The 12,710-nt window shown below is 38.8% G+C and overlaps 1 protein-coding gene across 1 annotated transcript in view; it reads right to left on the reverse strand.

Moving 5' to 3' along the window:
* Window positions 1-12,710, reverse strand: part of ROBO2 (roundabout guidance receptor 2) — a gene marked incomplete at its 5' end in the record, with an annotated part of 461,552 nt that overhangs the window by 405,925 nt on the left and 42,917 nt on the right. The window contains one exon of the mRNA XM_084279241.1: window positions 5,633-5,959. Coding sequence (XP_084135367.1) covers window positions 5,633-5,959 — 327 coding nt within the window. The remainder of the gene's footprint in view (window positions 1-5,632; window positions 5,960-12,710) is intronic.

Raw genomic sequence — 12,710 nt, forward strand, 5'->3', positions numbered from 1 at the left:
AAATCATTCGCTCTCAAACATCTCAGTTTCTTATTCCAGGTGAACTCAGAAGCAGAAGAACCACATGTTCTGCTAAAAGCTAAACTAATAAAAAAAATAATTAGAACTATTTTTTTGGCCCAAAAGGAAACTCAGCTATGTCAATCAGTCAAGTCTTGGTTTGCCTGACATGGCTTCATTCATTGGTATCTCTTAACTGCTTTAACTTCTAATAGCAACTATAGAAATTATGTCCTATAGAGATATGCTGTATTATGTAATAGTTTATAACAATGCTATTCTGAATGGTTTCATCTTAATCAACAGAAATTTCTTTTTGAAAGCTTCAGAAGTACAGAAAAGATTTGAAGTGTTCCCCCCATTTTATGAAATCTGCTTTTTCACTGATTATGTAACCAGATACAATTTCATTTATTTTCTTCTATGATGGGAATTTTATTTTCATTAAGTATGCTGTGATAATAGCCATGGTTTGTTATATTTCTTCTTAGAAAAATGTAAAGAAAAAGCATGATGATTTTCAGTGTCCTGATATGGCTCGTCCACAGGATCGCAGTTTCCAGCATTTCAACTTCAACAATAGTTACTTCTCTCTTGATGAGAGCAAAAACCCACCAACTCAGACAGGAAGCCTTTCTAACTGATGAGCTGGATGAGAGCAAGAGGAGTGTAAGTAAATTAAAAGGATGCATTCTCCACATGTCAAAGCAACCCAAAGAAAATCGGACTTTGAAATTGCCAGTAACAAAATTAATAAAAGTTCTTATATTTAAGCCATATGTTGAACAGAAACTAGATGAAAAAAATCATCTATCCATTTTACAGTCCCATACACTGTGCATTTTTTCATCCTATTTTACAGGTGGTCTTTACCTTGAGTATCTCAAATGAAATTAACGACTCCATTATTATGAACATATTGCAGCCTTTTGCACACACTCCTGCAAATAGTCATTAGCGTTATGGTACATAGATGATTATATAGCATATATTTTATACCTCTCAGCCTTTATTCACTGAGTATTAAAACGTACCTGTTTTATTTGTAAGATTACCATTGCCTGTGTTTAAGATCTGTGTTATGCTTGCTCTGGAATACACCTGTGACTCTTCACACTACACACAGTGTGCTACTATAACCTCTCTTGTTACAGATAGAAACATAATTCAGTTTGGGATCTAACATAAACAGGATCATATTGTTTGGAGAGTGTTCCAAAGCCTGCTATTCAAGCAATCTGTGACACATAAATAATGCAAGACCTCTTCTTTCTCCAAATGATTTCAGTTCAAGCACAGACTCAGAAAGATGGAAACCCAAATTTATACTGCCATTACAAAATTCAATCTATTTCTGGTTCTCCCATTGAATTATGACTCAGTCTTCCTCTGTTTTCTATTAGCGCCAGCCCACACACTCCTACCCTTTGCCAATCCATGCAGAAAAGAATCTTATTTGTGAATATGCCTGAGCTTTATTCTTATATTAAAATGGCAGCAAATCCCACCTAATCTGAAAAGCCTCATGCTTTCTTTTAAGGGAAAGTAAGGTAGAAAATTGGTCCTTTTTCCCCTCCCTTGACCCCTAACCTTTGAACCACAACCTCCTTGCCACTAAAGCGTTCAACACCTCATTTAATCTCTCCTCGCTGCAATGGCACAGCACTGGAAAAGGGAAAGGGAAAAAAAAATAATCTGGGGACTTCATCAATTTTTCATGAATTTTCATTTAGGCCAAAGCCCCCTCTTACAGTGGTCGATAGATCAAGCTGCTGTCACATATTTAACACCTGGGGCTACAGCTGCTATCTCTGGGGGCTGCCGCTGACTCAGGCTAGATCAGAGGCAGCCTGAGTCAGTGCGAGGACCTCATGCTCCTTCTCTTGCTTACATGTGGCGCCCCAGCACTTCCAACTGAAATCCTACCTAAAGGCCACCACTGCAAATGTGTTTCCTGATATTCCCGCTGGAAAACTCCACCATGTAGGTTCAATCCTGTCAATTCACGCATCGTGAAAAAATGGTACTTTTGCTTTAAAACTTCTGGCTTTCAAATATAAAGGCAGCTTCACAGAAGATCAAACCATTTCGAGCCTCCTTCCTTTTCAAATATTCTCACAATAATATTCTCCTAATAATGCCAATCCTTGTTTGATTTCAATAACAAAATCAAAAGAAAGGTTTTTTACTCTTTTGAATACAATATTTGGTAGCTGTTTTAATACTAGAACATTTATTTTTAAAGATCTAACTATAAAACAAAAATATTTCATCAGAATTTGCCACATAGACAGTGGTTTCGCTGCTAGCATTAGCATTTTGTTCTTCTTCTGAGGAAGTTCCTACTGAAAAAGGTAATCTACACAAAAGCACACTGCAGATTAATATATTAAAATAATGAAATAGAATAATTCTTATCAATCCTAAACTTTGCCTTCAAAAACAAACTCCTATTTCTTCCTAAATGTCTTCTGCAACAAAGACTTTCTAAATTAAATGCAAAAAAAATTATAAACATGCACTCTGTAAGTTAATGAAGGAATTTAAGTAACTTCTCAAGTCATCATTCTTCACAGTTTCACTGGCACAGAGAAATTGTTCTGAGGACATTATCAGCACAAAAATATCTGCTCTTGATTGTATGTACATGCTCTGAATAGATATGGATTTAAAAGCATACTTATATACTTTGGATGGGCCAGTCCTAAATTCATAATTTTTGGGAAAGGTGTTAACTTCTTATTTAACCAAACACAGCTTAGGGACTTCCAACTTGGGGGGGGGGGGGGGGGGGGGAATCACTCATAAGAGAAAAAAGGGGGGAGTAGGCAAAAGTTCTGCATTCAAGAATCTCTGAATTCTCTCAATCACTGTATGCCCCAACTGAATTTCACCTAAGATTTATTTTCTTGTGGAATGAACCCCAATAAACACTGTTTATCACCTGAACACATACACATGAACACACTTAAGATACATAAACCTAATATGTTTCTCTTCATACACCATTCAAAAGTTGCAAATGAATATTATTGGCAAGTGACAATTTAATAAGCAAAGTAGAATAATTACTGATTCTTTCACTAAACCAGCAGACTCAAGCATTTTAAACCTGTAAAAAGCAGCAGTTTGCCTCTATGGCACAGTTTTAGGCCACCTACAGTCAGCTAATAATCCCAAACTATGTTTTCAGCAAAGGACAATCGTCCTTTTTCTGCTGATGAAAGCAGCTTGGCTTAGCAGGGACAGAGCAGCTTTCAACACTAGTACCGACAGCACAAGTAAGACCTGATTGCACGCGTCGGTCCTGGCTCCTGTGAACAGGGCCACAATGTCCAGCAACTCAACAGTTTTCAGCAACAGCTGAGAACAGGTGAATGAGGACAGCACTCACTGCTGACAACAGCCTGTCAGCAACAACTCATTTCCCTTACGGGCAAGTGGACTGCTCATCTTCTTCAGTCCAGAAATGCTGACATTAGAAAACACAGTTAAAAGTCTTAAGATACTGTTCTTTTAAAGTCACTTGAAAACTTGAGTTCAAACGAAAAATCATTAAAAAAAGTTTATTAAAACTAAGGGAAACCAGGTAGTTTTGCCATCATCCTCCAGAGAACGCCTTTGATACACACTGAGCATTGCCATGTGCTTATAAAACCAGTGAAAGTAGAACCACAAGAATCTCTAACATCTATTAAACAAGCAATGTACTTATTTTTTCCTCCTTTGATTAACACTTTCTTGTAATATAATACAGCCACAGTATGGCTCAAGGAAAGACAAAGCACTATTGAAGTGGAACAGGAGTGTCTCCTTTAGACTGCTAAACCATTTTATAGGGTAATTCAGTCAAATTTCAAAGCTTTGAAAACAGTAAAATAATCTGGTGTCGGGTGCATGTTGCTATTGCAAACACTTTGGCTATGGTTTCAGATTTCAGGTTTCGTATTCTATGATCCTGCTCTAAAATACGTCTGACAATGAAGCATGCTTTTGGAATTTTTTTCAGGTCTTCTACTACCTCACATACAGTTCGTGCATGACCCGTCACCAGCCACAGTGGTTTAAAAAGTAACCCCAGAGACTGGGGATACTGTAACAAGAGTCTCTCAGCAGTCACTGAAGTTAAGGATCAATGAAAACTGACAAAATGTAGAGCACCTTTATATTTAGAAATAATCAGTCACCTTGATGACTCCAGGTATAACTTCAATAGTCTTCTGAACTTCAACAGGAGATGTCTCAATCAACAGCATTGCAATTAAGATTACAAAGTGCTTATGCGCCACTCAAATGATTTTTAACAGTTCAAAAACCACATGTACAAAGACAGAAATAATCCAATAAAGTTTTCTAGAGTCGTACTCACCCAGATTTCAGCCTTCCTTAAACTGGTCATCTTCTAAATACCTACCAAAACTTAATAGCATTCTGTGATGCCTTTACTGGCAGATACACATTTATTTTTGTGTTGAATGTGTGCTAAAAGGGGTTTAATTTTTTGTTTGGGACAGTTCTGAGTCTAGGGCATGTCAAGTCTGTTCTACTTGGCCTATCTCACCATCTATTTTTAAAATGGTATGTTCTTCAATTTCTGAGAAGATTGAAGCCTCAACATAAAATTAGCTATAAAATTTTTCAGACTGCATCAGGAATGGATTTCTCTTCTGTGCTTCCCACTATTAAACCAACATACCTTCTAATGTGCATTCTAATTCTTTACCCACTAAGCAATCCAAGTTGGTGTTAAAGCCCTACTTCAGTCAAACACATTGTAGTGAAACTACTTTCATATGAGGAACTGTGGATGGGGGAAACTGAAGTCCAGCAAGAGAACATTCATAAACCTACTAAAATACACCTTTATGTGAAGAAACACAGTTACCCTCAGCTGATAAACTGAGTAACTATGCAGCAGGTATAATACACAATGCACTGTATTCTATGTATGATAACTTTGTTTGCTATGTGAATATAATTAATGTGTCTGTTAACACTACTGGAAGCAGATCATACATGCCTGGTGGTCTCTGAAAGAACCAGGATGACTTCAGTTTTAAGACAAAGAGAATCGATAAAGAATAAGACTGCTCTGAATGATATGAGAAATGACCAACAATTTCACTTGCCATTCACATAATGAATGAGGCCTGTATCAAGTTTATGATAGAGGAGCATATATTGAGGTTTCCAGCAGTACAGAACATGAGTCACCAAGAAGCTGTCTGCTTCTGTTGAGGTAACAGATGACTACATAAAGAGAAACAGACAGCGCACCTTATATTAAATGATAGGTATTTTTCCACATTAGTTTCAGTATAACTAACTTTAGTCATAATTTAAAAATTAGATTATTCTTTAGAGGAAGATTAGCCTTTGTCCATGTTTGTGCCAATCATGATTATACACTGGCTGGAACCTCACTTCAGTATAAATCATGCATTCTGTACGGTCACTGCTGCTGTATAAATGCACGTAGCAATGCCTTGACAAAGAGCTATAGCTAATGACAAAATGTCATACTTATCTACATTTGTTATCTCCCAGGCTGCTGGCTGTGAGCAAGTGCTGGATGACAGCATAAATGCAACTATAAAGTTTTACACAGTGCTAATCAAATAAAACTACTCACATGCCACTTCCAGAGATGCATTGCGACTCACAGCTTCCCCGAGATAGTTCCTTGCTACGCAAACGTAACTTCCTTCATCAGGTTTACTCCTGCGTCCATGCACGATACGTAAGAAAAATAAAGATCCGCTGGGCAGCAGCATGCGGTGGGAGCGTGGATCATCCTTGTCTGTTTCCACTCGCTCTCCATCCTTGTACCACTCAATAGTAGGAGTTGGCCGTCCTTCAGCTTTACAGTTCAGGGTTGTCGGCTCTCCTTTAGATACTATCACATCTGAAGGATGCTCAACAATCCGTGGTGGAAAGTCCTCCTGACGGAGACGGGATCCTTGAGGAAAAAGAGGGGGGGTGGGGAATGAGAAAAATATTCATTTAATTTTTAGGCTTCACTGAGTTCTCACAAGTTGCTCTTTTAATGCCACAATTTTTTTCAAAGACAATATTTAAACCTGTCTACATCTGATATTGTATAAGAAGCTAAAAAACTGAGTTGGATTACAGATACAGGCCTCTAAAGCATTATCAAATCCATACCACATGCAGATGGGGCTTAAAGGTGGAGCTCTGACATGTACTGCACAACTATCTTTTCCTTGTTCCAATAATCTTTCTATTTATGTTTGGTTTTACATTCCTTTATGCTTCTCCATTCCACTGATGGCTATCATCTTCCTTCCTTTCATCTGCCAGACTCATCAGACAGACATCCAAAAGCACTATGTCTTAATGGATTAACCCATTGGCTAACCGTTCTCTGTAGTTTTGAATGTATGCTTTGTAACCCCTTTCAGAAAGAGCCCAGGTATGGAAACAGAAGGAAAAAAAAAAACCCTACAATCCTGAAGTAAATTAATTGTTCAAAGTGCACGAAGTAATTCAGGAGCTCTATTTTTACTTTAAAATCTCAAACATGATCTGCACAGAAATTTTCAGTGGACTGCACGCACACACAGACACACACAAATGCAATGTAGGCAGACATAAACCTTAAAGTGCATTGCAAACACCAGTGTCTGAGAAATTATAGGTCCATTTCCCTATTTCTTCTCTCCACATGCATCCTTTACTTCATTTTGCTTTTTGGTGTATATCACCTTTTATCTGCGCATGTACTTTCTAACCCATTTGCAGTATCCTTGGATTCCCACCAACACTGCCTCACAACCCTGGTTACATGATTACTGAGAGTTAAACAGCTCCAGCATTGCTACACAGTGTTATCTACCAGGGGTCCAAAACCCTGGATTATCCCTGAGTGTGGTCCATTGGCTCAATCTGAATGCAGCATATCTTGGAAATGATGTGGTTATGCTTCTTCCATATTTTTTTTTTAATATTTTATTTATTTATTTTAAATTATTTTAGTATGCCATTGGTAAACCTTCACAACTGTTCAGGATAACTAAGTATTGATAATACTGAAGTTTCTACAATGCTAATTTTGTGCTCTATACAATAGCAAATTTGTGCTTTGCCCTGTACTTTCCTCTGCAGCTGCTTCAACATAGTGTTCTGGCCTTCTGTATTTCCTTTACAGCCAGCTGCCTTCCCACTGCCTGGGGCAGGGAAGCAGCAGAGCTTGAACACTGTCCTCCACTTTCTCCAATGAAACCTCACCCTGGCTCTCAAGTCCTGGAATAAGGAAGAGAGGTACCATCAGAGAGGAGACACATATAAGTAAGATATGTGGAAGAGATTTATGCTTGGTTCACCAGCCTGGAGAATGCCCCAGTGCCAAACTTCCATTACAGCCTTTACCATGTAGGGCAAGACAAGTCACAGCATCCCAAATCTACACTGAACAGCATCACAACACTAGTCAAATCTTGCCATTTGTATCAGCAGTTTGTGCCTCTACAGTGCTTCTCATAAAATTGAAGTCAGATCTCCTAATTCATAGAATGGGTTGGGTTGGAAGGCACCTCTAAAGGTCACTTCATCCAATCCCCCTGCCATGGGCAAGGACAACTGGATCAGTTTGCTCAGAGCTCAATCTCACCCAACCTTGAGTGTCTTCAGGGATGGGACACCTACCACCTCTCTGAGCAACCTGTTCCAGTATTTCACAATCCCTGTTAAAAGTTTTATCCTTATATCTAGTCTAAGTCTGCCCTCTCAGTTTAAAACCATTATGCTTTGTCTGATTGCAACAGGCCCCACTAAAAAAATGTTGTCCTCATTTTTTTTCTGATTAGCACCCTTTAATTGCTAGCACAATTTATCTTTTCTAGCATGGATTCTGAAAATCCTTTGAGTGGAGCTGCCATACTAGTACAACTGGACTGCACCTCTTAATAATAAGGTATATCAGCTTCTGCAGGTTAGTGAAACTCTTAAGTGTTCTGATCAGCAGTTTTGCCTAGTCACAGAAAAGTGATTTAACATCAGTATCTTAATTAAATTCTAGGCAATATATATCTAAAAATATCATCTATGCCTCATTTATTCCAAAAGTTATGAGCAAAGGAATAAAGATCCATTCTATGGAGTGAATCCACGCTTAGCCTTCTGTTTTACTAACACTGATGCCATTAAATTAAGGCTTGTCATGGCAGTAAGGCGTTATACCACTGCTGCACAAAAGGACTCTTTCAGTGGCTACCAGATTCTATTACCAGCATAGCATAGGTATCCATAACCTGTGCTACCAGTACACAAATAAACACAGACAATTTATACATAAGCACAGAAAACTTAGAACACATTTAGGAAAGAAAGATGTATTTTATTCTCCTTTCGACTGACAAAGACATTTAAAACCTAGCAGAATTTGTGGTTAAAAAGTACCTCTAGACCATGACATTACACTGAAAAAATCCTGAAATCACCATTAAAGATCAAAAATTTCAGAGTACATGGGACTAAAAAGCAAGCTTCATACACTGACTAGAGACATATATAATAATCTCCGTATGTCTATGAACCTGTTTCATTGTTTATTCTCAAAACAAACAAGACCCCACTAAGGAATTCTTACTAACAGTACCAATAAGAACTCCAAAGCTGGGGTGTTTCTGAAATTTTAGAGGGATTTAAGTCAGAGAACTGACACAAAGAAGTTTTGATAAATTGTTAGCAGAGCGTAATAAAAATCATTGCAAAAAATTTCAACATGTAAATCTAAAATATTGCTTTTCTTATACACAAAGGTGTGATGATAATGTTCAAAACTTGAAACAGTACATTCTACAGAGAATGATGGGCCATGGTAGCCATTTTGAAAGGATCTTTCTTCCATAAATACTTAAACCTTCCACCTTACACAGCCCAATCCAAAGGTCATAGTAGCACTAATTCCTCCTCTGAAGTACTAATGTTTATCACAAAACACTTCACACTATCTTAGTTACCTTACTATATCCTAATTAAGCAATTAAGCAATCCTCAAGAAAGAGTTGAGATGTGAGTAGCAGAGACCATGCCTATCGGCAAGGAGAAATGTTCCGGTTGTGTTCTAGACGGGTTCACACCAGGCATTCCTGCAATGGCTGAACTTTATTCTGCTGCAAGTTACTTTCTTCAATGGGCATTTAGGAGGGAAGAGCACACAGTAAGTCAGAGCACAGCAGACTCCCTCCTTCTAAACTGAACTGAGCACCTACAGCTATTCTAGAAGTATACTCCCATCAGAAAAAATAAGCAAAACTAAAAACTTGTCTCCATTGCCTCTCTTCTTGCAGACATTGTCTATCTACTGGAAAGCCACACCCACAAATAGCGTCTTCCCAGTTGAGTTTTAATTCTTCATCTCTGGCTCCTATGGCTCCCCCACATCCCAGTACTCTTACAAATACAACCTAATTTAGAAGGAACAGAGAAATTATTAACCCCCTGAACTAACCGGGCAGAAAGTGATACTTCTTTTACTGGATGATGAGATGGAACCATGATCTCCTCAAAATGATAGGTGGCTGCACTGAAGCAGGCAGCTGGTGTTGTATCCTGGACTACCCATGTAGCTTCCTTTTCTTCCCTCAAGAGTTTCCAATAAAGAATCTCTCATGCATGCATAGAGCATGTGAATAATCTCTGAGTTTGAGAGTCCCTAAGTAGTCATTACTATGATGGACTGCAATGACTTCAAATTAACTGTTACATGCCGATGGGCAAAAACAGCCTCTGGAAAAAATCTTACAATATCATGACTAACTGAAAGCTGCCATGAAGCTGCATATATGAAAAGGAGAGCACTGACACTTCCTTGAATACATACTCAAGAGTACTCCAGTACTGTTCACAAGGGCGTGTAAGGGCTGAGGGTAATGGTTTCAAGCTTGAAAAAGGGAGACTTAGATTCGATAGTAGGAAAAAATTCTTCACTATGACAGCAGTAGATCACTGGAACAGGTTGCACAGAGAGGTAGCGAAGGCCCCATCCCTCGAGACATTCAAGGACAGGCTTGTTGGGGCTCTGAGCAACCTGATCTAGTGAAGATGCCCCTGCTTACTGCAGGGGGTTGGACTAGATGACCTTTAAAGGTCTTATCCAACCTAACACATTCTATAATTTTTACAAATATTTCTACCACAAAGTAATTCACAATTACAATTTGTTTCTGAATATAATTCAGCAGTAAAAAGGTTTGTCATACAAAACCGAAAAAAACGGAGATTCCACTGCAGTTGTAGCATCTGCCACAACATCAGATACTCCTACATTAATACTAATACAAAAACAAGGAAAAAAACAGGTGAAATTATAGAAGAATTAGATATGACATTCTGTCTTGATGCTATCAGGCAAAGAACAACAAGAACAGCATTCAACATAATCTCAGTGTCATCTAAAACAGTACTAATCACACACCCCAGCACTACGTGATTGCTAGTTTTGTGTGTGAGAATCTAAATGAAAAAAAGATGATATGGATGGTTTTCAGTATGTGGTGAAGGTATAAACAATTTTACAGTCCTTGGATTTGCAAGTTATTTCAATATAGCCTTGGGAGGGGTGGAAATAAAAACTATTCTTGCCTTAATGCTGTTGAAGTTCCCAGTAAAGTTTTGCTAAGGCTGCAGTACAGCCAAAACCACCACATCTGTTTACACTGCTTTGCTAGATAGCTCATTGTTCTCTCATTCAATCGGCTATTTCTTTTTGACACACACCCCCCCTCTTTGTTTTTTAAACAAGGACAAGTCAAATGAGGAAGGATGCAGTATCTGCAGGGCAACTTTTGAGATCCCCCAATTAGAAACCTATTAGTAGAAATAATTCAGACTCTTTCAGAAAATATAGCTTTGGGACAGATGAGAACTGATGTAAATGTCACAGTAGAGTGGATGCTACTGGAGCTAGAAAATCTAACATGGGTGACATGCTCAGGCAATATTTCATTAGTAACTTAGATAACTGAATTCACCAGTCCTCAGTGGGTATATCAGAGCTACTGCCAAGTAGCTGGAGACAAGGGATGGAACAGTACTAATGGAGTGTTTTATCTGACATGTTAATTTTTCACCTTAACAGATTAGGACATTTTCACTGGTTTCTCCCCAGGTAAACAGCAAAGCAAGACTATACTGGTAATATATCAAAAACAATATGGCCAACAGATTGAAGGAGATGATTCTGTCCTCTAGTGAGACCCCACCTGGAGTACTGTGCCCAACTCCAGGGTCCCCAGTACAGGAAAGATATGTATCCAGAAGAGGGCCACAAAGATGATCCAGACGGCTGGAAGGTCTCTCCTATGAGGACAGGCAGAGAGATTTGGGCTTGTTCAGCCCAAAGAATAGGAGGCCCCAGGGAGACCTTATTTCAGCCTTCCAGTACCTAAGGGGGCCTACAGAAAAGCTGAAGAGGGGCTGTTTACAAGGGTATGGAGTGATAGGACAAAGGGTAATGGGTTTAATCTGAGAGAGAGTAGATTTAGATTAAACATTCAGAAGAAATTCTTTCCTGTGAGGGTGGTGAAGCACTGGCAAAGGCTGTCCGGAAAAGCTGTGTCTGTCCCCTCCCTGTCAGTGGTCAAGGCCAGGTTGGATGGGGCTTTGGGCAACCTGATTTAGTGAAGGATGACCCTGCCCATAGCAGGGAGGTTGGAACTAGATGGTCTTTCATGTCCCCTCCAATCCAAACCATTCTAGGATCCTAAGTCTAGCTTTTATATTATTATTTAATTTTTGTTTCTACTGGTAGATCCTAGTACTCCTACTTAAATGTCAGATTTTTCAATATTTGATAAAGGATATACCTGAAATTTCTATAATAAAAAATTAAATTACAGCCTAGAGTTGATATAAACTAAAACCCAGATAATGAAAACATGCTGTTGTGTTGCATGTTCACTTGTGAATAAAAGTCATCTTCATTTTAAACTGAATATAAATTTATCAACCTCCATTGCCTAAGATACTGCAAGACAGTGTTTTGTTGCCATAACAAACACAGCTTTCATTTTCAAATACCAAAGCCAGATAACTACTGATAATTGCTGACCCAAGAAATGTTGACTAATGGGAAATGCTGTAGTTCTTGTAATGATAATTGGTGACAGTATGGATTTGTGATAAACTGCCACTTCACAGGTAATGAGCACTCTGGAATTCATATCTACCTTTATGTGAATCATTCCTGCATCAGTCATTGCAAGTGTCAGGACACTAAACATGTGAAGCTCAGGCTCATACCAGAACCAAGCGAGAGGAAGCTGCTGGAGGAAACAGATTGCCACAAAAAGGCAAGAGGAAGCTCCTGTTATTTAGATGTCCAGCTGCAGCAAATGCATTGAAATATATTCACCACCTACTCTTATATTCCCCTTCCTGTCTTATGAATTTATTCACTTACATATTTCCTAATCAAAGCAGTGATAAAAAGTAAGAAACTAGCAAAATTGACAGAAGTAAGTAAATAAACAAATAAAATCACAGAATCATAGGGGTTGCAAGGGACCTAAGAGACCATCGGGTCCAACCCCCCTGCCAAAGCAGCTCCCTAGGACAGGTCGCACAGATAGGCATCCAGAGGGGGCTTAAATATCTCCAGAGAAGGAGACTCCACACCCCCCTGGGTAGCCTGTCCCAGGGCTCTGTCACCCTCACTGCGAAAAAGTTCTTCCGTATGTTGGTGCGGA

The sequence above is a fragment of the Gallinula chloropus genome, assembly GCF_964237585.1.
Source record: "Gallinula chloropus genome assembly, chromosome: 1".
Lineage (NCBI taxonomy): Eukaryota > Metazoa > Chordata > Aves > Gruiformes > Rallidae > Gallinula > Gallinula chloropus.